This window comes from Nyctereutes procyonoides, unplaced genomic scaffold, assembly GCF_905146905.1.
Source record: "Nyctereutes procyonoides isolate TBG_1078 unplaced genomic scaffold, NYPRO_anot_genome, whole genome shotgun sequence".
NCBI classification, from domain to species: domain Eukaryota; kingdom Metazoa; phylum Chordata; class Mammalia; order Carnivora; family Canidae; genus Nyctereutes; species Nyctereutes procyonoides.
Window position 1 is genome coordinate 56,153,986 of NW_026575121.1, and position 22,290 is coordinate 56,176,275.

The following is a 22,290-nucleotide window of genomic DNA, read 5'->3' on the forward strand; positions in this document are numbered from 1 at the left end:
GGGACTCAATCGCGGGACTCCAGGATCACACCCTGGGCCTAAGGCAGGCTCCAAACTGCACAAAGGCAGGTGTTAAACCGCTGAGCCACCCAGGGATCCCCCAGGACAATCTTCCTATTTTTAGGAAGATTTAATATGAGCTGGTTAGCAACCTTAATTCCACATGCAGAATGCTTTCTGTCATGTGCCCACAGGCATATTATTGGGGGAGAAGACCAAGGAGTCCCACACCCTGCCTCCACACTAATGTCAGCATCCGTCTCGTTTCACAGGGAGCTTGCTATCTTCAGTGAAACCTTTTTGGATGTTGCATGTATCTGTTTTACTATAAAATCTCAAGAAGATATGTTTGCCTATGGTTTCTCTATAGCTTCTACTGAGCTCCTTGCAACTAAAACCGTATTTTTCTTTCACTCTGGAAAAAGTCCTTCCACACATTGCTTTGATAGCCAATCCCTCGTCTGCTTCCACTCTGTGTCCTTTTGTTTTGTTATGTTTTCTCCAAAAAGATTATATTGGGTGGGTCCCAGCCCTTCCATATAACGTTTCCATCTCTGTTGCCTTCAGGCTGCAGGTCTCTCTGCAGGGCAGCATTCTTCTTGGGTGAGTGAATGGGGATGAAAAGGACAAGCTGAGGTTCCCTTTCCACCACTTCCAGAGGCATTGCTAAGAAGGCTTCCTTGCACCCCTCTCAGGAGCTCATTCAATGTCATTAGAAGGTAGATCCTTGTGTTTTGTGGGCAAACACTGCTGCGTGTGGAGGAATGGACTAATCAGTTGGCTCAGTGTCTGATGAGAGCTTCACTTCATCAGAGCGCTTCTGTGTCCTCCTGATCCTGCTATATCCTCAGAACAAGCCACAATCAGTAGAGTGTCCTGATGGAAGAACGATACCCTTCCCCGCTGTGGGGTCTCTTAGAGCCTGCTCCCAATTCTGGCTGTGTTCTAAAATCTTACAACTGCCTTTGCTCTTCCACAGGGAAAAAAAAAAAAAATTGTAAGTCTGCATTTTAATAGTGTCCCACTTGGTAAAACAAAACAAAACAAAACAAAACAAAATGGTTCTGTTGCTTCTACAAATATGTTTCATTTTATAGTTCTTATTTCAATTTTGATAAGATTTGGAGACACATGGGACATAAAATTTTGGCTTCAGCTTGCCAGCTTGGACCATTAGTTACACCCATGGTTTGGCAATGCAATGGTTTACTCATTACCAAGATAATTTTTGCCATCATGTAAATCCTTAGTGTTGCAGAACTTAGTGTTTCAGTTTTAGTATCTCTTCATTTTATATTGGCTAGAAGAGTAATTTCACATGAACACAATGTAGGATTTATTTGGAAATACAAAAAATACAAAATCAACACCAGTATCCAAATTGTGTCCACCCTTTTTTTTTTAAGATTTTATTTATTTATTCATGAGAGACACAGAGAGAGAGAGAGGCAGAGACACAGGCAGAGGGAGAAGCAGGCTCCATGCAGGAAGCCTGATGTGGGACTTGATCCCGGGACTCCAGAATCACACCCTGGGCCTAAGGCAGGCTCCAAACTGCTGAGCCACCCGGGGATCCCAGTGTCCACCCTTTTTAAGGTAAAAATAATAGAAATAAGTTATCTCTTGGGAATTTGCTAGTTTTCTAGGGTTCTTTTATAATTGGGCTGGTAAGACAATATTAAATGAGAAGTCAAGCTAAGAAATTTAGAAATCATAATGACCAAATTATAATGACCATCTACGGAAGTAAATAGAATCAAATTTGTGAGTATTTGTATATTTATAATTTTTATAGTATCTTTTTTTAAGCAAGGGTAAATTTTAGGTATTTAAGGTATACATTTGAGTAGTTTTTTGAGGGGAGCAGTGGAGGTGTCTCAGATCACTATGATGAACAAATGCTAGCATGGTCTGGCATCTAATATTAACAGCATTATATTACTTTTCTTCTAGTTGACATTTGAGAATAAGGATCACTCCTTCATGCCATCTTGGTGATCTAAACACCTAGCAGGCTGTTTATCCCCCAAAGAATAATAAGTATTTGTTTGATGAGGGGAAAGACGCAAAGAATAATGTATCTGGAGTTGTAAGAGAACGTTTCAGTAAGTTGAGTATATTAGATGACAAAGCACAAATACCTGGTTATATAAAGGCCATTCAACATTGAAAGCTAACTCTGCATTAACTAGACTATAAATTGCTCTAAAAACTGAAAATGATGCTAAATGAAATGAAAATCAAAAGCCCACATTAAAATGGCAGAGATATTCTACAGAGAATTCACTCATTCATTAAGGCCATAAACTGAGTCGGGAAATAAATTGGGCATTTGAAAATGTCTTGATAATGGGTCCTAAAGTTTTCCAGGACTGTGCTAGAAAAACAAAGACTGTCTGCAGCCGGAGGGAATATAATATAAACAGAAATCTGACACACACTGTTAAATATCACATTTCACATTGTTATTTGCCAGAAAATAGTTATAAGTGAGTTCTTAATTTTTAAAAATGTATTATAAGAAAATAGAAAAGCAAAAAAAAATGGACAAAAAAGATACATTCTCACCAATTGTATCATTTTAATTTTCTAATCCCTCCCCAATGAATCCTTTGCTGGCGTCCTTGAAGGAGGCTTTATTGGATGGTGTGGAGGAGAGCCATATGGATTCCAGGCTACAGTGCAACTATTTGGGTCTGCACAAAGTCTCAAAACAAGGCAGGGTTCAGGTCCATGGGTACTGTTGGGATAGAAAGACTCATGTTCCTCTTCTTGTCTCTCATAAGTTACCAAGTACCTGGGACTCAAGTGGTGCCTACAAGAGTCATCAGAGAACGGAATAAAAATCTTAATTCTTTCTCTTTCTTCACTATGAACCAACATTGCTGCGAGATGCTTTCACTTCTCTGGTCACACTGCTGTCACAGATGGGAAGAGTGTTGGAGGAATTTCATGAAGTACATTTCAGAGATTCAGAAAAATTTGTGTAAGTGTGTCATAGGAATTCACATCACAGGAGGATGTGAAAACGTTGGCTCTCTCTCATAGATGTTTCTGTGACTTCGTGCTTAGCACTAGCCAGCTCAGCAGCATTGCCCAAGAAGCCCCATGAAGAAAACTGTATGGTCCTTGTTAAGAACATTACCTATTACTCTCCGTTTCTATTTATTTTTGTTATTTTCCTCTGGGAAATGGCACGGTGGGCCCACTGGTTATAAATCAGTGTCATTGTTTAGTGTATATCCCACAGTCCTTTTTCTAATTTGGAAATCCTTCGTACCTATGAGTCTGCAAAGGAAATATCCTTGCAAACAGGAAACTATATAAATAATTCTAGGGCTGCAGTGTCTCAAACCATGAGTTGTAATTGAAGAGACAGTTTTGCTAATGCTTTGATCCGTCAGTGTTTTTAGAGTACGAACAACATTTCCTGCTTTTCTTTCTAAAAAGAAAACCAGACTTTCTCTGTAATAGAGCCCATATAGAACTATCCCAACGTCTGTGTACACTCATGCATGCGCAGACACACGTTAATGGCTTCAAGGCAGGGAAACACCTCATAAGTAGATCCTGACTTCAAAAATAGGCTTTCTTTTCAATGAGCTAGGGGGAAATTATTTTCCCAATTTGATGTACCAGTTTTTGAAACATTAAATGTGAACAAAAACAGTTGTGACTTCAGTCAAAATGTCTTTACTCAAAACAAATGCCAAAACTTAAGTTTGCAAAGAATTGACTCCAAAGAAAAGTCAATATACAAGACAGTTTGTGGACCAGGTAAGAACATTGGTCTCTGTATTTGAGAGTTAATATTAATTTAACAGGGGCGCCTGGGTGGCTCAGTGGTTGAGTGTCTGCCCTTGGCTTGGGGTGTGGTCCCAGATCCAGGATCAGTCCTGCATAGGGTTCCCTGCAGGGAGCCTGCTTCTCCCTCTGACTGTGTCTCTGCCTCACTGTTGTCTCTCATGAGTAAATAAATAAAATCTTAAAAAAAATAAAGTAGGGCATTCAAAGGAAAATAAAACAATTTAAGATAACTATTTTCAGAAAGGAATTACAGAAACATTGGAAGCAGGGACGTTGGTGGTGGGCAGTTGGGGATTTGGCAGATGGGGGATAGATCCATTTGAAGAAGCTAGCACTCATTGATAGAAGGCACGCTTCCATTAAAATTAAGGTTATATCTTATATTCACACATATTTTCCATTAAGTGAGATTCGGGCACGTTGATTGCCAAAGGGAACATCTCAGGCAGCAGCACATTAATTGTTTATTTCCTTAGTTACAATGCCAGGTGGAGCGATGTAATTATGATTCATTTTATCCAATGACATCTTGAATTATTTCTATTTTGCTTTCTGATTGTCGCCCTCTGGGGTCATTGGTTTACATCTGCCATTGAAGAAACAAGACTCAAGTTTTAACAAAATGCAAAGGAGACTGACAATGGTTGCTAATTAGCCAAAGGAAGCGTTTAAAGTGATAGAGATAAAACATCAGGAAATTCTCCTCCTCCTCCTTCTTCTTCTTCTTTTTCTTCTTTTTTGAAAAATAACAGGATTTAACATTTAGTTACAACACTTATTTGAGAGATGGAGAATATCAGTTTGGTAGGAGACCTATTAAACTGAGAAGGTATGAAAAATAATAGTAAGAATGTGTTGCGAAGTAACGCCTCTCAGAGGCAGTACTAATATAAACTAATGTGTGGAGAAATGAGGCTCAGTGGGTCCCCTCTGCTTGACATCTGCACTGTTTGATTAGTGCCGTCTTACCCCATGTGGGTGAAACGGCATCCTTAAAAATTCTGTGTTTCCCACAAGAAACAGATGCAGGGAAAGGAGAAGGTGCATGGCTGATGACAGAAAGAAAGGAAGGAAAAAAGAAAAGATGGTGTATTAAATTAAAAGGAGATGTTATTAGGCAACATAGAAGAGAAATAAAAAGAGCCAATGTAAAAAAGTCCAAATACTATCTAAAGAATTGAAAAGTAACGAAGCATAATTATTTCACTTAGAACAAGGGGGCATATTCCTTATGACAAACTATGCCCACAAACAAGAAGTATAACGCACTGCTGGGGAAATCTATGTTATCATTGAACTTTCTGAGTTTTCAGCAATAAATATCAAAGGTTAAACTTTTGTGTGCCCTTTTACCCACCAAGCCCACTTCAGTGCATTTAGGGAACTAAATCTGAAGTGTGTGGAAATAAGTGTGCATACGTGTTCATAGCAGCATGTCTTCTATAGTCCTGCATTCAGTAAAACACTTAGTAAGTTACATTATGCTCATATACTGTATTATCACTCAAACAGTAAATTATGCTATGGAAGAGTATTTAATAATTCGAAGCCCTATTCATGGTATAAAATGGTATTTTCCTCTTGGTGATAGATGCTGGTTTTTCTTTTCTTACCTCCTTTTTGCTCATGTGGACTCACCAAAACGTTTTAAAATGATTAAGCTTATTTTTTTTTTCTAGTTAGATTTGTCAAGGAGATGCCTCGTTTCTGTAATGTAGTTGGCACACCACTGTGAGCACAGTGTCTGGGATGAGGCTGCCCTGGGCTCTGCCAAAGCACTTACCAGTACAGCTCCCTCAGAGAGTCACGCATGCTTCCTTGATCTCCTTGGTGGCAGGGGCATGTCTCCAGGTACACCCGCAGTTTAGGGAATGTGCCTTTCTCCCCTGAGCAGAGCATAGGGATTTTATTTTAGGAAACAGTCTTCTTCCACTGGATGGATGCAGTGCAGGTGAGGCTGGTTGTCCTCTTCCCCACGCAGGAGGGCCCAGGGGTCACCTGACTGGCCCACACCACCGTGACTGCTCAAGTGTGGTCATGGGACCCTAAGTTATGGCTATCTACTCCAATGCAGGACTTCTGCAGAAATACTGGGAATGGGGTGGTCTCTTCCAGCTGTGGTTTCTAAACCAAGAGGTTATACATCTGTCGCTGTTGGTAAACTCAATTAGCAGAGAGAAAAGCTGAGCTCAGAGCTGGGGAGAAAAAGCAAAATGAGTGTTGGAGCTAGAAATAGTGATTGATCCACATAAATACTTAATCTCTCCATGTGTACCTATATATAGATCATATATCTATATATCTCACTGTATCTATGTTTGTCTATTATCTATCTATGTATTATCTCTCTCTCTCTCTCTCTCTCTCATCCACCTAATGAATGATATATAAGACGCTCTGAAGTTTATCTCAGGACTTTTCAATTATATAAACAATGAATTCTCATTTTGCTTAAGTAAGTTTCAGTTAGGTTTCTGCCACTTGCAAGAGTCACCAACACATAATGTCCTCATAGAGACATTGTGAGGATTTAATGAGATGGTGTATCTTTTTTTAAAATTTTTATTTATTTATGATAGTCACAGAGAGAGAGAGAGAGAGAGAGAGAGGCAGAGACATAGGCAGAGGGAGAAGCAGGCTCCATGCACTGGGAGCCGACGTGGGATTCGATCCCAGGTCTCCAGGTTTGCGCCCTGGGCCAAAGGCAGGCGCCAAACCGCTGCGCCACCCAGGGATCCCTGAGATGGTGTATCTTAGGTGCTCAGCTGAATGTCTTGCCCAGGTCCCCACTCATGTTTAGTGGCCAGTAGGAGTCCTACTGCAATAGTAGTAATTGCAATAGTAGTGATAGTGACACAGGAAGGTAGCCTGGAAGCAATGAATTAAATCTTCTTGGATTTTATCTTTGCTTAGGAAATAACCTGTTTAAACTGGGAAAAACTAGTTTGTATCCCCTTCTCATGTCTGTGCATTTGTGATAATAACTTTCTCCATACTTAAAAGAAAAATTATGGAGAACTAGTGAATATGCCCTTCCTCCTCTGTACTTTGTTCATACTTTACATATAATAGCACCAGTCCAGCCTTCATTTAATTTGTTCACTTCTACAAATGAACATGTGTTTCTTAGGTTATGAACCACATCTATTAATCTTTCTATCACCAGCATCTGGCATAATGCTCGATAATATGTGTATGCAAAGTGATGTCCCCCAGAGGTGTCCACATCTGAATCCCAGAACATGAATATCTTACATGGCAAAAAGGAATTAGGGATGCAGATGGAATTAAGATTGCTCATTAGCCAACCTTAAAACAGGGAGATTATCCAAATGAGACTAATCTAATCACATGAGCTCTTAAAATAGAAAGGGATTCATAGCTTAATTTTTATCACTGCTGTATCCGTCCAAATTGTGGGTAAGAGAGATGTGATGGGTGAACCTTCTCCACCGTTGCTGACTTTGAGCATGGAGAAGGGGCACCACAAGCCAAGGAATGTGAGTAACTTCTAGAAGCTGGGAGTTATCCTAGCAGACATCCAGCAAGAAAGAGGGACTTGGTCTGACAACAGCAAGGAAATTAATTCTTCCAACATTCAGAATGAACAGGAATTGAATCTTCTTCTCAGGCCTCTAGAAAGAACAAAGCCTTTGGACATCTTGATTTTAGCCTGATGAGATCTGTGTCCACATTGTGACGTCAGAACTGTGAGATAATATATTTGCTTTGTTTTAAGCCTCTAAACACTACATTTGTGACAGTTTGTCAGAGTAGTAATAGAAAATTAATGCAATGGGTCTTTAGGAAATTTTTGTTGAATGCATGAAAATGTAAAAAAAAAACATACTTAGGAAGAAAAGACATAGAACATGCTTTTCAGGAGGTAAAATATGGAGAAGAAAGAATATGATTTTTAAAAAAAAGATTTATTTATTTGAAAGAGAGAGAGAGGCAGAGGGAGAGAGAGAATCTTAAGCAGACTCCATGCCCAGGGTGGTCTCAGGACCCTGAGTTCATGACCTGAGCAGAAACCAAGAGTCAGACACCTAACCAGCTGAGCCACCCAGCACCCCCAAGAATATAATTTTACACATTAAAATTTACACATAAATTCACCACATTTATCCTCGGACAAATCTCTCTAGCATAGCAAGCATTTTACAATAAAAACCAGAAGAGCTCAAGACCCTCTGGAGTCCAGTGCGTGGTAAGAAACTCACAGTAAGAGAAGATCAGCTATGGAAGTTACAAAGTAAAGTCCTGGTGAAAAGGACCAGTGAGTGAGAGCCAGTGCTGTGCTAGGCAGGAAGTCAGATGCCGTGGCTTCTTCTGTGGCTTCTCTTATGGCTTCTCCTGTGGCTTCCATGGAAACTTGGGAAGGCTTCCTAATTTCCCTACTCTTCAGTGTTCTTATCTCCCAGGTTTAATCACTGAGCTACTGTGTTGGACAAATATGAGTCAAGCAAGGCATTACCTGCTTCTTCACCCTGCAGACACTTCTGAGTGATTACTGAACCAGTTCCCAGTGACACTTCAGCTTTCCCTCAGTCCAAGGGACGGTCCTTGGAGACAGCGTGAGACCCACCAAGGTGCTGGGTGATAGACGGGGTCTTTTCAGCCAGGAGACTTCATGATTTCACACAGGGGGTCCCCTAGTTCCATGATTAGGTTTGCTTCTGTTCGTGCTAATTGATGGAGCTCGCAATTTTTTAATAAATGTGATTTTTTTCCTAGATGGAAATTTCTTCAAGTTTTTCAAAAGTTATCTCTTTTTGAAAAGAATAACAGCAATGAACATAGATGTAAACCATTCTTTTTGAAAGGATTAAGATTTAGAATTTGAAAGCTGTCCACCAATTTAATAAAACTGTTATATATTTCCTTCCAACGCAAGAGTAGGTTAGAAGTGATTAGAACAATCACATTTTCAAATAGAAGACAATTTACCTAGAGATGGAAAGTTTATTTGGCTTGAGTTTTTCCCTCCCCCCTTTTACAATTGACTTTATTTTTTAGAACAGTTTTAGGTTCACAGCAATATTGAACAGAAAGTACAGAGAGTGGCTAGATTTCTCTAAAACAAAAATTCTCTAACAGCAGTTATCTGAGATGAAGGGTTTTTGGATCCAGGCTTAAAAATCTGCTAATGGTTGGACCATGAAAATGTGGACACAGCACACACGACGACATTGCAAGCTGTGGTTCTAAACTCCTTCAGAAGAAGATCCATGAAATTTACCAAAATAATTTATTTTACAATTAAAGATGATCTGTAATGGTTAGTGCTCTCTCTTCTTCATTATTACTCTCCCTACATAAGTATTATCCTTTAAATCATCTCTGCTGAGCTACCTCATTGCCTTTATAATTCCTTTTTATTGCTTCCTCTCCTCTAATCCTCCAGAACTTTTGAAGTACGCAAAATTTGTCTTCATATAAGACTTACACATTATTCTATTCTTAAACAAACAATACTGAATTTGTCTGCTTTACTCCAAAATTGCTAGGCATTGCTTGGGGCTGCCATGACACCATGCCACAGAGGGAGAGTTGAATAACAGGAATGTCTGCTTTTATGGTTCTGGGCACCAGAAGTCTGAGGTCAGGGTGTTGGTTAGTTGGTTTGAAGACCATCATCTTCCCTGTGCCTCTCCACAGCATCTTCTCTCTGTTGTCCAACTTTTCCTATTTTATGAGCCTGTTCTTGTGGGACAAACTGTATGCCCTAAAATTGTTATGTTGAAGCCCTAAGTTCCAGTAACTCAAAATGTGGTCCTATTTAGAGATGGATCCTTTAAAGAGGGGTTAATTTAAAATGAGGTCTTGGAGGGGGAAGGGTTCTAATCTGATGTCCTAATAGAAGGAGGACATTTGGACACACAGAAAGATGCCAGGAGTATATACAAAGGGAAGAAAATGTGAAGACACCACAAAAAGTGGCACAAGCAGTAGCTTTGGTGAAGCCAAACCCACCAGCTCTTTGATTTTGGACTTTCAGCCTCCGGGACTATGAGGAAATTAATTTCTGTTGCTTAAACCACCCAGTCGGTGGCATTTTGTTATGGCAGGCCCAGCAAAATCTTACGTACATTAGCCAATATTGGATGAGGGCCCAGGTGAATGACCTTACTTTAACGTGATTATCTCCATAAAGACCCCACTTTCAAATAAGATCACATTTTGAGGACCTGGGGGCTAGGACGTCAACCCATGAATTTAGGGGGCTGAGGACAGAATTATGACATTCAGTTTGGTGGCAAGTGGGGGGCATTTAATATGTAAATCCCATAAGGTGAGACGTCACATCATTTATTACTAGGCTTTTGTAAAATCCCAATGCTTCTGGCTGCACTGAGTAAGGAAGCTGCAGGAGGATGGTGTGAACTCCATTCAACACGAATTTTCATAATGCATGCAGTGGGGGATGGAACAGGAGGGAACAGATGGCTTTAAAGTGAAATGCTGACTTTCTTTTGTCTCCACAGGGGAAATATTTTGTTAAAGTGCATCTAACTGTCAGCCCCCTTTTGTGTGAGTCCTCATGATGTCGGGAAGAGGGATACAGGCAGAAGGCACCTGCCGGCTCTCAGGACTTCCCAAGGTGCTTCCCTCACCCTATTGGCTTACAATAGGGACCACCATTGAGCCCTTTGGGCTGTCACCCATTAATTCATCCATTACGTAGTTGCTTACTAAGCACTATGTCAGGGACTTTTGTTAGCCCTTGGTGACACTTCCAGAAGCAGTGTTAAGTTCTGGCCCCCATTTGGTTCACTGTCGGGTGGGAAGGATGGGCCCGTCCTGCATGGTGAAGTGCCCTGCAGCACAGCAGGGTTACAAGATGGGGGCACGGGTGCTGTGGGCACAAATACATTCAGCCCCAACGTGGAGTGTCAGGAGCCTCCTAAGAGAATGACAAATACCCAAGGGTTAGCCAAGTGAAAGCATGAAGAAGGGTGTGCCCAGCATGGGGAATACTCATGCTGGATGGCATTGGGAGGGCTGGACTCCACAGGAGAAGGGATGGCAAGTGAGGCTGGCAGGGCACCGTGGGTTACAGGGGTCAAATCTAACCCTGTGCAGGAGTTTAGGGACCACCTAAAGGCATGAGGACTTTGAGAAAGGGATGATCCTTGCCCTGAATGGGCCACATGATGAGTTTCTTCCAAATGCTAATTGCCTAGAACCCTCTGACCCAACAAGCCCACCTCCACCTCTTGCTACAGCATCTACCCTACAGATAACCTCACAAGTGGAGGAATGACAAGGCAACAAAAACAGCCCTTGCCAAACTGGATTTAATAACAAATTAGAAATCACCTAAATGCCATCGATTTGGAACGGGTTGGAATTTGATAAATTTCTAGCCAACAACTGTGTTGTCGGTTGGAGTGGGGATAGACTTGGCTTCATTTCCACTCCTCAATATCTTTCAAACATTGTGCCATGTGCATGTATTACAAATTCAAAAATAAGTAAATACAATGTATTTATTTCAAGCCTATGTCATAGCTTCCTTAGTCTCAGTGACATAAGCACAGTCATATGGTTTTACTCCTATTCATGGATACAATGGGCAGCAACCCTATTGTCAAACCAAGAGATGGAAGAGTGGTGGGGTGAGTGGGACATGATGCAGTGCACAGGTCTACCCACTGTGCTGGCACAGAGAATGATCACTGTAGGAGAAATGACAGCTAGTGAAACCTAGTGTGGCTTTGTAACCAAATCCTGAAAACTGGCCTTTATTTTTATTTTTTTAAAGATTTTATTTATTCATGACAGACAGAGAGAGAGAGAGAGGCAGAGACACAGGCAGAGGGAGAAGCAGCCTCCATGCAGGGAGCCTGATGCGGGACTCGATCCCAGGACCCCAGGATCAGGCCCTGGGCTGAAGGTGGCGCTAAACCGCTGAGCCACCCGGGCTGCCCAAAACTGGCCTTTACAATGTGGTATGTTGGGCAAAGATATTGACTTTATCTACTCATGTGCACATAATATGAGACCTTGGAAGAGATCAGACTCAACAATCTTTGGCTTTGCACGTTCAAAATAGGACTCTACATTTAATGAGTAAATGATGTCTGTAAGAATTTATGCTGCAGTATGAAATAGACACTATCTCGGGACCATTATTTCTCTTGTGGTTGAAATTATTTTAATTTCCCTTGCAATGTTTGTCTTCAAAGGTGAAAGAGGAAGCTGGACTTTCTGGGGCTTTCTGAGGCCACATACACAAAGAAAGACTGAATCATGGCAGATGTTCCAACTCAACCCAACAAAGCTTTCTTTCCCCTCTGATGATGAAATGTTCAGTCAGGAGGGAATGCTAATGGAGAGTACCCAGAACCCTACACTCACCAGAGGGAGCAAGTGTCATGGTGAAGCCAGTGTTATCAGACTCCCTGCTTGACTTTGGATGGCATCGGCCGGTTAATGAAGAGACAATATGGCACCTTTGGGACTGGAAAGTAGTAGCACCAATAGGGTAATAAAGGCAATAAAATCACTGTCTTAGTATGCCTGGGTGGCTCAGGAGGTTGAACATCTGCCTTTGGCTCAGGGTGTGATTCCGGGGTCCTGGGATCGAGTCCCACATCGGGCTCCCTGCGAGGAGCCTGCTTCTTCTCTGCCTCTGTGTCTCTCTTTCTGTCTCTAATGAATAAATAAATAAAATCTTTTTAAAAATCGTCTTAAATAGCATCCTAGAAGTTTTATTCTCAACTGGGCTCTGTATTTTCAGGCTTTCCTTTAGGGAGGTTAAACATTAATTCCATCAGTGCTGTCTTCCCTAAATTGGATTCACTCCTGTTTTTGGAATTGGCTTTAAAGCTAATTTTAAAGCCATGCTTAAAAACTGATTTTCAGTTTTTAAACATATTTCCTTTTATAATTATCTGCATTACTTGTGAAATTTAGCTCTTTTCATTATATGCATATTTAAATTGTATATGTGACTTGTATGTACAAATTACTTATACATATATGGCTATATGTCTGTATACATGTGCATGTGTATACACACATTCAGATAAATCTCCTAAAGCCTAAAGAGGATGCTGTAGACTGTGAAAATTATTTTCTTTTTAAAGATTTTATTTATGTATTTGAGAGACAGAGAGAGCATGAGTCAGGAGAAGGGGCAGAGGGAAAGGGAGAAGCAGACTCCCAGCTGAGCAGGGAGCCCAACACGGGGCTCTAGCCCAGGACTCCAGGATCACGACCTGAGCTGAAGGCAGACATCTACCCCCTGACTGAGCCACTAAGGCACCCCTATGAAAATTATTTTCAAAGAAAATTTTAAAAATTATTTTGAACGATGACTGCATCATGGGTGTAAAAACTGAGTTTCTAAATTCTACTAATTTGAAGAACATGCCCATTGACAACATGTTCTAATATTCTTTTTCTAAAAGAGTATTCATTATGACTACCTGATACATCTCATCTGGTAATTCCAAGCCAAACCATCAAAAAAAAAAAAAAAAAAAAAAAAAAAAGAAAAAGAAAAAGAAAAACCCCACAAGAGTTTAAAATTGAGAAAAATTGGTTCATTTTCCTTTCTAAAGTTTATGCAATGCATTACTTCTTTAGGGGACCCAAACATATGAACAAACACAAAGTAGAGGAAGGCCATTTAGATTGACAATATTATTTACACCAACATTTTAGAGACTTCGGATCTTTGTCGTGACCCTTTGCACTAACACGTGTGTATCTCTGTACGTATGCAACCTAAAAACCTTGCTAACTCATCCAAGTGCATTTCCCAGAGAACAGAGCTTGACAGGTCTCTTTCCTTCAACCAGAAAAAAAATGGGCTGGGCAGAGAATACTCATCACACTCATTTTTAATGCAACACGTGGTGTCGTGAAAGAGAACGTGTGTGCTGAAGTGCTGAACACGTGTTACCCAGGCCCCAGCTGTGGCTGGTCCTCTCACCCACAGACCCGTGTCCTCCAGATGCTATATGGGAAGGAAACAACTGCCTACAGGCTCATCTCAGGATGGATTGACTGGTCATTTCCCCTCGTGCTAGTAAGACAAACACTGGTCTTCCAGCCAGGGAATGTGGGTCTATTCCTTTTTTCTGGAATAACAGCATTCGTTAAGGGGGTGTATGTGTTGGGGGGGAGGCTCTGTATCATCTTCTGTTAAAGCAACAACAGACCACATGGCTTCTGTAATTCAAGCTGGTTCTAAAACTGGCTGACTCTATAATCTTGTCAGGTACCTGCAATGTCTAAAGCAGTTCAGGATTCAGAGCAGCTACAAGGAGGATGTAGATGATTCAGAGACACTGAATTGCAGGCAAACCAGGTACACTACTTCATTAAGTAAGACTTCACCTGTTCTGGGAGATCCGTCTTTGCCCAGCCCTTCTTAATGGAAATTCCAGAATTAGCATCGTTCCCTTGCCTTACTGCCTTCACCGCTACCATGCCAGTTGTAAGCACTTTTGAATTTAATGAGTCACACAAAGTTCTGGGGAACTTGCATGAGGACGTGTATGTCATCCCCCTTCTCACTCTAGAGAAAATCGCTGACGTTTTCATTCAACTTCCACCTCGGTTCAGACTAACCCTCTCGCCATCCCGGTCCCTGGCACTGCCCCTGGGTGACGGTAGCATTCAGCAGTTCTGGCTTGAGCAGAGGGTGGTTGTCCATCCTGGGTGGTTCAGAGAAGACCAGACATAGCTGGCAGATACAGGAAAGGTGACCTGCCCTGCAAGGCAATGGGCAACCGTGAGCCAATGTCACTCATATCCTCCCTAGGTGGCATCGAAGAGGCCAGCTTTCTGCTTGGTCCATCTGCAGGGCTCACTTACCTGATGAGGCTCAGCCCTTGATGTTTCTCTGGAGTGGCAAGCTCCAAGCTCAACGCGATCCAGGTTGCACCCTTCTTGGGGCTGGTTCCAGGCCTGGTTGCCTCAACTTCCCTTGGTCTAACCCCTTCCAGTTCTCCTGTTCCATCAGGTGGATCATGAAGGTCAACTTGAGTTCTCTTAGAATTCCCCCAAACTTTGTCTCAGGGAGCAGGCTTATGAAGGGTTTGATCACTGTTATCGGCAAAGCCAGAACTAGATGAATTTCTCCACATTTCTTCTTGGGATCATTCAGGTATCAAGTATCTTGCTGCCCAAACATGAATGAGCCTGGACTCTTCCTTCTGCTCTGGAATGATGATGGCACTTTGACCTTCTGCAAGTACCACGATGGACCAGAGATGGTCCCCGTTAAACTCCAGATTCTGTGAGCCTCTTGGAGGGACAAGGGCATGGAAACCTTCTAGAAGGTGTGGCTCTCCAAAATTCACATTTGGGGGCATAATCCAGACTCCGAACTGCCATTCGGCGCCTATTCCCTGCATTATCCTTTTGTTCAAGGCAAACCTGAGCTGTTGGGAGTATGTCGGAGGGGAATTTGGGAAAGGCAGTCTTGAGGATGAAGACCTGAACTCAGATCGGGATATATGAAGTCAAATAAACTTCAGAAAGCACAATGTTTTAATGGAAGAAGATGTCCCCAATACACAAAGATACTCCATTCTACTTTTTTTTTAAATAACCCAATTTCATATTTCCTTATTCTATTCTAGTCATGCCATCTCCTCTCAAATTTCTCTTGGTCTTATTTTTTATGTATTTATTAGAAGGTGCTTGACAGTAAATGTCACTATAAAAAAGTGTCCCTTGGTCATTCTATTCTCAGAACTCCTCTTGCACCACGTTCTAGAAAACAGTGAAATATATTCACACACTGAGGAAAATGCAGAAATCTAAAACAGCATAGGTGTACAAAAGAAAATCTATGGGCAGCTGGTTTTTCCACTAAAACTGTCCTTTAATGGGAAAATCTTTTATAGCATTCAAAAAAAAATAGTCTTTATCAGTTCTAGTCATGTCAGAACTGGATTTTGGAGATAATACTTCCCAGTTATGAATGCTTTCATGTGAATTATGAGACATGAGACATTAAGAAAAATTCCTCCCTGATTTGAACAATAGGCATATCAAAGTATTTCCTCCCATCTTCTTCTCCCAGGGGACGTTTCCCCCTCTCGCCAGCAGGGACCACGTCCTGCTGCAGTGGCGCAGCGGCGCCACCAGGGGGCGGCCGTCCTCCATCACTTCTAATCAGCCCTGTCACCGTCACCACCAACAGCAGCCCACTGCGTTCCCCCAGAGACAGAAACATAACCCTATTCTTGTCACAGCCCTGAAAAATGAAATGCAGAATTTACACAGATTTCTAAAAATATGTTTTATCTCCGTTGTCAGTAACCCCCAGCAGACCAACTTTACTTTTTTTCTTCCAATAATTTATGAAAAATAGAGCAGCAAATCTTGTCGGCTCTGTTTTATCTATCAATCAAATGGCAATTTTCATAATGTTTGTTACCATGGCACCCACAGTCTGGATCCTCTGCTACTTCTGTTTTCTTAATGTTGGTTCACTGTTACAGGTAAGCAATCAGGGATTCCTCCCGGGGAATCTAGAACAAGGCGGGGGAGGCTGCAGGGGGAAATCCACATAATTACCACAGTGATGGGTTGACATCTAGAATCTACCAACGACTCCACCCCTGCGCTTTGAAGATGAAAAAAACGGAGTTTCTAAAATAGCAGTGCATTATGCGAACTGAGCTCAAGAACAGAACCCACCTTGGAAAGTTTTAGCTCAATAATGCCTAACATCAAAGACAGGTTTCACCCTGACAGCACATCAGAAGTTCTGCCCAATTAATTTTTCAAATACCCCTTCAGTAATGTGTCCATTTTATTCTTTAGCAGGAAAACAAACAAACAAACAAACCCAAGAGTGATCTCAGGCAAAGTGTCTTTCCTTTATCTCCTAAAACAGAATCAAAATTAAACATATACGGAGGCACTCTTCCTGTCATCTACATTTGTGGTTAGAACATTTGGCCAAGACCTTCTGTAACATCCTTAGTCAAAGACACTGAGTAGCAGTAGACATGCGTTCTCGGATGTTTTGGGTTTTTTCGTAACTGATGGGCTTACTAAGGATCATAGATACATGAAGTAGCAGGTGATCGAAACATAAAAATTTAAAACATTCAAATTTAGGAGGTGGGTAAGCAATGCAAATGTCATAAACAACGATGCCCTAAACACTAACTCTAATAACTGTCACCAAAACGGAACCCAAGAGCTGAGATGCCCTTTTTGGGCAGATGACAGGAATCCTGAGTGTCTATAATAGTCAGTAATAATACCACCTATGAGAGGAAGAACTGGGTGTCCTAGAACCCCACCTCCCGAAAAGGCGGGATGCAGATGACTCTAAGGAAAAGCCATCATCACACCACTTGTTTGTTACCATGCAGAAGAACCTTGAACAAAATTGATGCTCCCTCGGACAGCATCTGGCAACAAGCCATATGTAGGAATGTGCTTTTTGAGCACTTTTTCTGAGGTTGAATCTAGAGGATATCTTTATTCTTCTGGAATATGTGAATTGGATATATTTCCAATAGTAAGGAAACCTCCATAATTAAGTATGTGGAATTTAAGGACACTCCATCTACTCATTCAATTCTTGATGATAAATGATTATATTTTTCACAATACAGAATGGAAAAAACTTATTAAATTAAAACAAAAATGAGGAATTACTGAGGCAAGATTAAGACCAACCTATTAGTTATTTTCTTTTCATAAAACTGTGTTTAGTGATTGTCATCCTACCTATTTCAATAAGGAAGAAGTCCAACACCACTCATGAACATGAAAAGTCACTGTGGGCCAGCCTTCCAAGGTGGCCTTAGGTTAACTGAAGCCAAGTGGGAAACTAGCAAAAAAAAAAAAAATATATTCCTATTTCTTTCCTGTATTTAGTCAAATCCTGCCTGAGTACTGAAGACATTTCGTTCAAAATGAATAAGGCATCTGACATGAGTCACATTCACTCCATCTAAAAGGTGAGTTATTTGGATCTTCATGTCCGTCTGTAAGAGATGAGCTGCCAAAAATTGTGTGACAGTGTTGGAGAATAAATACTATACCTACAAAAGTCTTACTCTTGGCTCCATAGCTTTGACCAAGTGGTTCTTGCTTGGGAGCTATTCTCTGGGCCAACATCATCCCAGAAGGATGCTGTTCTGGGGTCTTGTTTGGAACCGTCATTAGTGGAGAAAAGCCAGCAAGTGAGTGGCATCAGGAGAAACATCTCTCTCATTCAGGTCCAGCAGCAAAATTCAAGGGACCTCTGAAGGGGGAATGGTGACTGCTAGTTATCAAGAGAGAGAATTCTTCAAGAAGACCTGGGTCACACCTTAGAAAAGAAGCTCAATCTGAGGGTCAGTATTGTTTCTGTCAGAAAATTTTGTAGAACTTCAGGATAAGATGCCTTCAGATTTTATTCTGCACATTTTTAGAAGTTGAGCAATGTTTTCTTTTTTTTGAGATTTTATTTATTTATTCATGAGAGACAGAGAGAGAGAGAAAGAGAGAGAGAGAGAGAGAGAGAGAGAGAGAGAGAGAGGCAGAGACACAGGCAGAAGGAGAGGCAAGCTCCATGCAGGGAGTCTGATGTGGGACTTGATCCTGCGACTCCCAGGACTCCTGGGCCAAAGGCAGGTGCTAAACCGCTGAGCCACCCAGGGATCCTGAGAAGTTGAGTAATGAAAGGAACAGGAGCCGAAGTGAGAGTGGTGAATGAAGAGTTAGGTTCTGGGTATTCAGGGATGGGATTCTCTCGAAAATCTTTTTTTTTTTTAATTTAAAAAAAAAATTTTTTTTTAAATTTATTTATGACAGTCACAGAGAGAGAGAGAGAGAGAGGCAGAGACACAGGCAGAGGGAGAAGCAGGCTCCATGCCCCGGGAGCCCGACGTGGGATTCGATCCCGGGTCTCCAGGATCACGCCCCGGGCCAAAGACAGGCGCCAAACCACTGCGCCACCCAGGGATCCCTCTCGAAAATCTTCTAGGCTCCATGGCATTTTCTCTGGACCCACCCAGTGACACACCTCCCTTTCTCCTGTTTTCTGTAATGATGTAGCCATGGCTATAAAAAAGCTGAATTTTCAAAACTCAAAGACAATTAAGATTATAAGGTAGGAGATAAATACCATTTGACTTCACTTAGATGTGGAATCTGCAAAACCAACCAACCAACCAAAGAAACAAACAAAACCAGAAACAGACCCATAAATACAGAGAATAAACTGATGGTTGCCAGAGGGAAAAGGTGTGAGGGATGAACAAAATGGGTAAAGGTGAGTGGGACGTACAGACTTCCAATTATAAAATTAATAAGTCACAGGAACGAGGGGTAGAAATATAGCCAGGGATATTGTAATAGTGTTTAGGGTGACAGATGGCAGCTACTCTTGTGGTGAGCAGAGCATAACTTATAAACTTGTCAAATCACTGTACTGTACACCTGAAACTAATGTAATGCTAATCAACTATACCCCAGTTCAAAAACATATATGGTGGACTTTCTGCCCATGTTATGTGGAAAAGAGACTGCATCTTATCTTCAGCTTTCTGATGGCCTTGAAAGTGTACAAGGAAGAGGGGTGAATATTCAAACCTATATCAGATCCACACATGCAGATCAAAGACCAGGAACAGGAGAAGAGAAAGACAACCATCCATCCTTCATTTGAGGTTTTTGAGGTTGTTGTCTACTTTGAGAACCTGGTGAAAACTACTGACCTTCTCTAGGAAAAAAAAAAATCGATATGCATGTGAATGAACAGACAACCTTTATATAAAATCCCACAAGGTTCTCTGAAGTCCTAACATCACAGACAACCTGATTGCCCACAGAGTCAAGAACTGAAGACTTTATCTTGATGACAACTTATGGAAAGTTTTATGTGGATGTCAAGTAAATTAATAGCCTGTGTCTGATTAATTTTGGCTCAAATTCAAAGGGAGATGATACCAATTTATTTCCTTCCTTCTCTCCTCCTTCCTCCCCTCTTTCCTTCCTTCCTCCTTCCCCTTTCATTCTCTCTCTCTCTCTCTCTCCTTCTTGCTCTGTCTTCCCACAAGAGAGGAGCTGGAGAAATGGTTTCTGCATTCAATCAGTGAATAACAAAGATGATTAGTAAATCCATTTACATTCTACAAATCACTTTCTTACATATAATGACTATTGCCTATTGCTGATGTATCTTGTGCTTCTCCCTTATCCAAAATCCTCATAGCAAACGTGCTTAAGGGGTATCTGTTACTACTAATTTACTAATGAGGAGCTACCTGATGGCTGGGAAAGAATCTATTTAATAGCAATAAGACAAAAGCCCATGTCTCGTAGCCTTCACTGAGATGTTCTTCTCACAAGGCTGGGCAGCACAGGAAATAATCATCCAGTTCTTAAAGCATCCAGTTCTTAGGGGAGTAATTTGTTCAACTGTCTCTTGATATCCTATCACTTAGGACAGTACGGCTAATGCATAGTTATATGAATATGTGAGCTAGAACTAATTTGATAAACTCTCATGTTGAGCATCTCAACATGGTACCCTGTTTTTTTTTTAATTTTTATTTATTTATGATAGTCACAGAGAGAGAGAGAGGCAGAGACACAGGCAGAGGGAGAAGCAGGCTCCATGCACTGGGAGCCCGACGTGGGATTCGATCCCGGGTCTCCAGGATCGCGCCCTGGGCCAAAGGCAGGCGCCAAACCGCTGCGCCACCCAGGGATCCCTTGGTACCCTGTTTTGGGGCTGGTTCATAAAATCTAATACATGAAGGAGCCTTTCATATTTCTTGATGTTTATGGTAGCATTTTATCCTTAAACCTTGAAAATTAACCCTGCTGCAACTGAAGTCATCCAGTGACAAGGACACGCATAACACTTTTTGTACTGAGATAATGTAGAGCAACAACTCTGATTATCACATCATCATGGCAAAGTGTCTTATTCTCACTTGTCTACTCACCATTTATTTTTTTCAAAAATAATTTGCTCTTATTCTTTATATCTTATTTTTGTCTAACTTATGTAAAGCTTGTAAGTATCCAGAAATTGAAGGCTGATATTAGTGTTTGGCCCAGTCTGAGTCATTTGCTGAAAGAAGCAAACATTGTTAAGGGGGACTATAAGATAAAAGTGTATTGAACCTTTATTGTGCATCTCTAACGCACACATGAATACCTTAGGTAGACAGTTCTTTATGATCTTGATTATTTAAGATAAAGTAATGTAAAACTTCTCAGGAAAATAGTCTAATGTGAAGAAGATGCATAATTTTACTGGCCTTGTCACATCATCTGTTCTTATGTAACACAAAGATGCACGCAGCATTCTCTAAGTCAGATTTAAGCATATCTCATGATTGCTATAACATTTTCCCCTCAGAATTACTCCTTTGCAAAATTAATGCTTATGGGTCACAGGCACTCTAGACATAATGTGACCTTTCCTAACCACGTTCTTTCAGGGCATCTCTGAGGAAAGCAAGGAAACCTGCCAGGCACATCTTCAAGGTTACATCCATAGAAGGAAACAACAAAGCAAAGCAACGTCACCTAGGGAAGCAAACCGCCAGGAGAGGCTGTGTGGCAGACCCTGCCCTGCACTGTACCTGTACAGATGAAACTTGAGAGTCCCCCGTAGATGACTTCATCATTGTCGGGCAATATAAACGGACACCTCGTCTGAACCTCCAAACAGTATTGCTTGCAAGGAATTGTCTTTCTGCAGTTAAACTGAGCGACTTCAAAGTACTGGGAACAGAGCCAGGCTTTGTAGACAATCTGAAAAAGAGAAGAATCAAAAATCGGGAGGGATGACAAGAGTTCTGTCTCTGATACAGGACATGCTGTACTGTGAGAAGCATGCTGTGGTGCCAAGTGGATCATAAGGAAACTCTCATTTCCAGAAAGCTGTTTTACACAATGCCAGCTGCAAGTGATAACAACGTAGCAACGAAAGTCTGCAATAGGGCAAAACGTTATGGAGTGAGCTTCTCAGAGAATGCAAAAGGTAACGTGGCTTTGGAGTTGATGGAACTCGCTTGAAAAACAGTGGAGTTCATCAGAACCGGAAGCTTCAAAACCCAGTGATACAGAAAGCAAATAACCAGTGTGTGGTCTGTAGGCACTGACTGCAGGGTGCCCGGCGGCCACTCAGTCCTGAATAGGAAATCCCTCTAGCTGGGCTTCCAGGGGACACTAGATGGCGCTGAGTCCTCTGCCAACGGGGCCAACAGGCGGCGCAGACAAAGCCTGCCAGCACCAGCTTCAGCTCCAGAGCCCTAGAACAAGTAGCAGTGGGCATTTACATTTATGACTCACATCAAGTGCATTAAAAACCTCATCGTCCCAAAGCCCGGAAACAAGCAGCCTGGTGCAGACCTAACATGCCTCGATGTGTTTCGGAGTGAAACCTCTTCAAAACCACAATTTGGACCTTTGAGATAGCGTAAGATCCACATGAATATGGGTTAAGGATTTAGTTAATTTGATAAAATGTGAAATGCTTATGACTTCATT

The 22,290-nt window shown here is 41.5% G+C and overlaps 1 protein-coding gene across 1 annotated transcript in view; it reads right to left on the reverse strand.

Annotated features, from left to right (window-relative positions):
* Positions 1-22,290, reverse strand: part of NALF1 (NALCN channel auxiliary factor 1) — a 622,100-nt gene that overhangs the window by 13,204 nt on the left and 586,606 nt on the right. Inside the window, exon 2 of the mRNA XM_055336028.1 lies at positions 21,381-21,552. Coding sequence (XP_055192003.1) covers positions 21,381-21,552 — 172 coding nt within the window. The remainder of the gene's footprint in view (positions 1-21,380; positions 21,553-22,290) is intronic.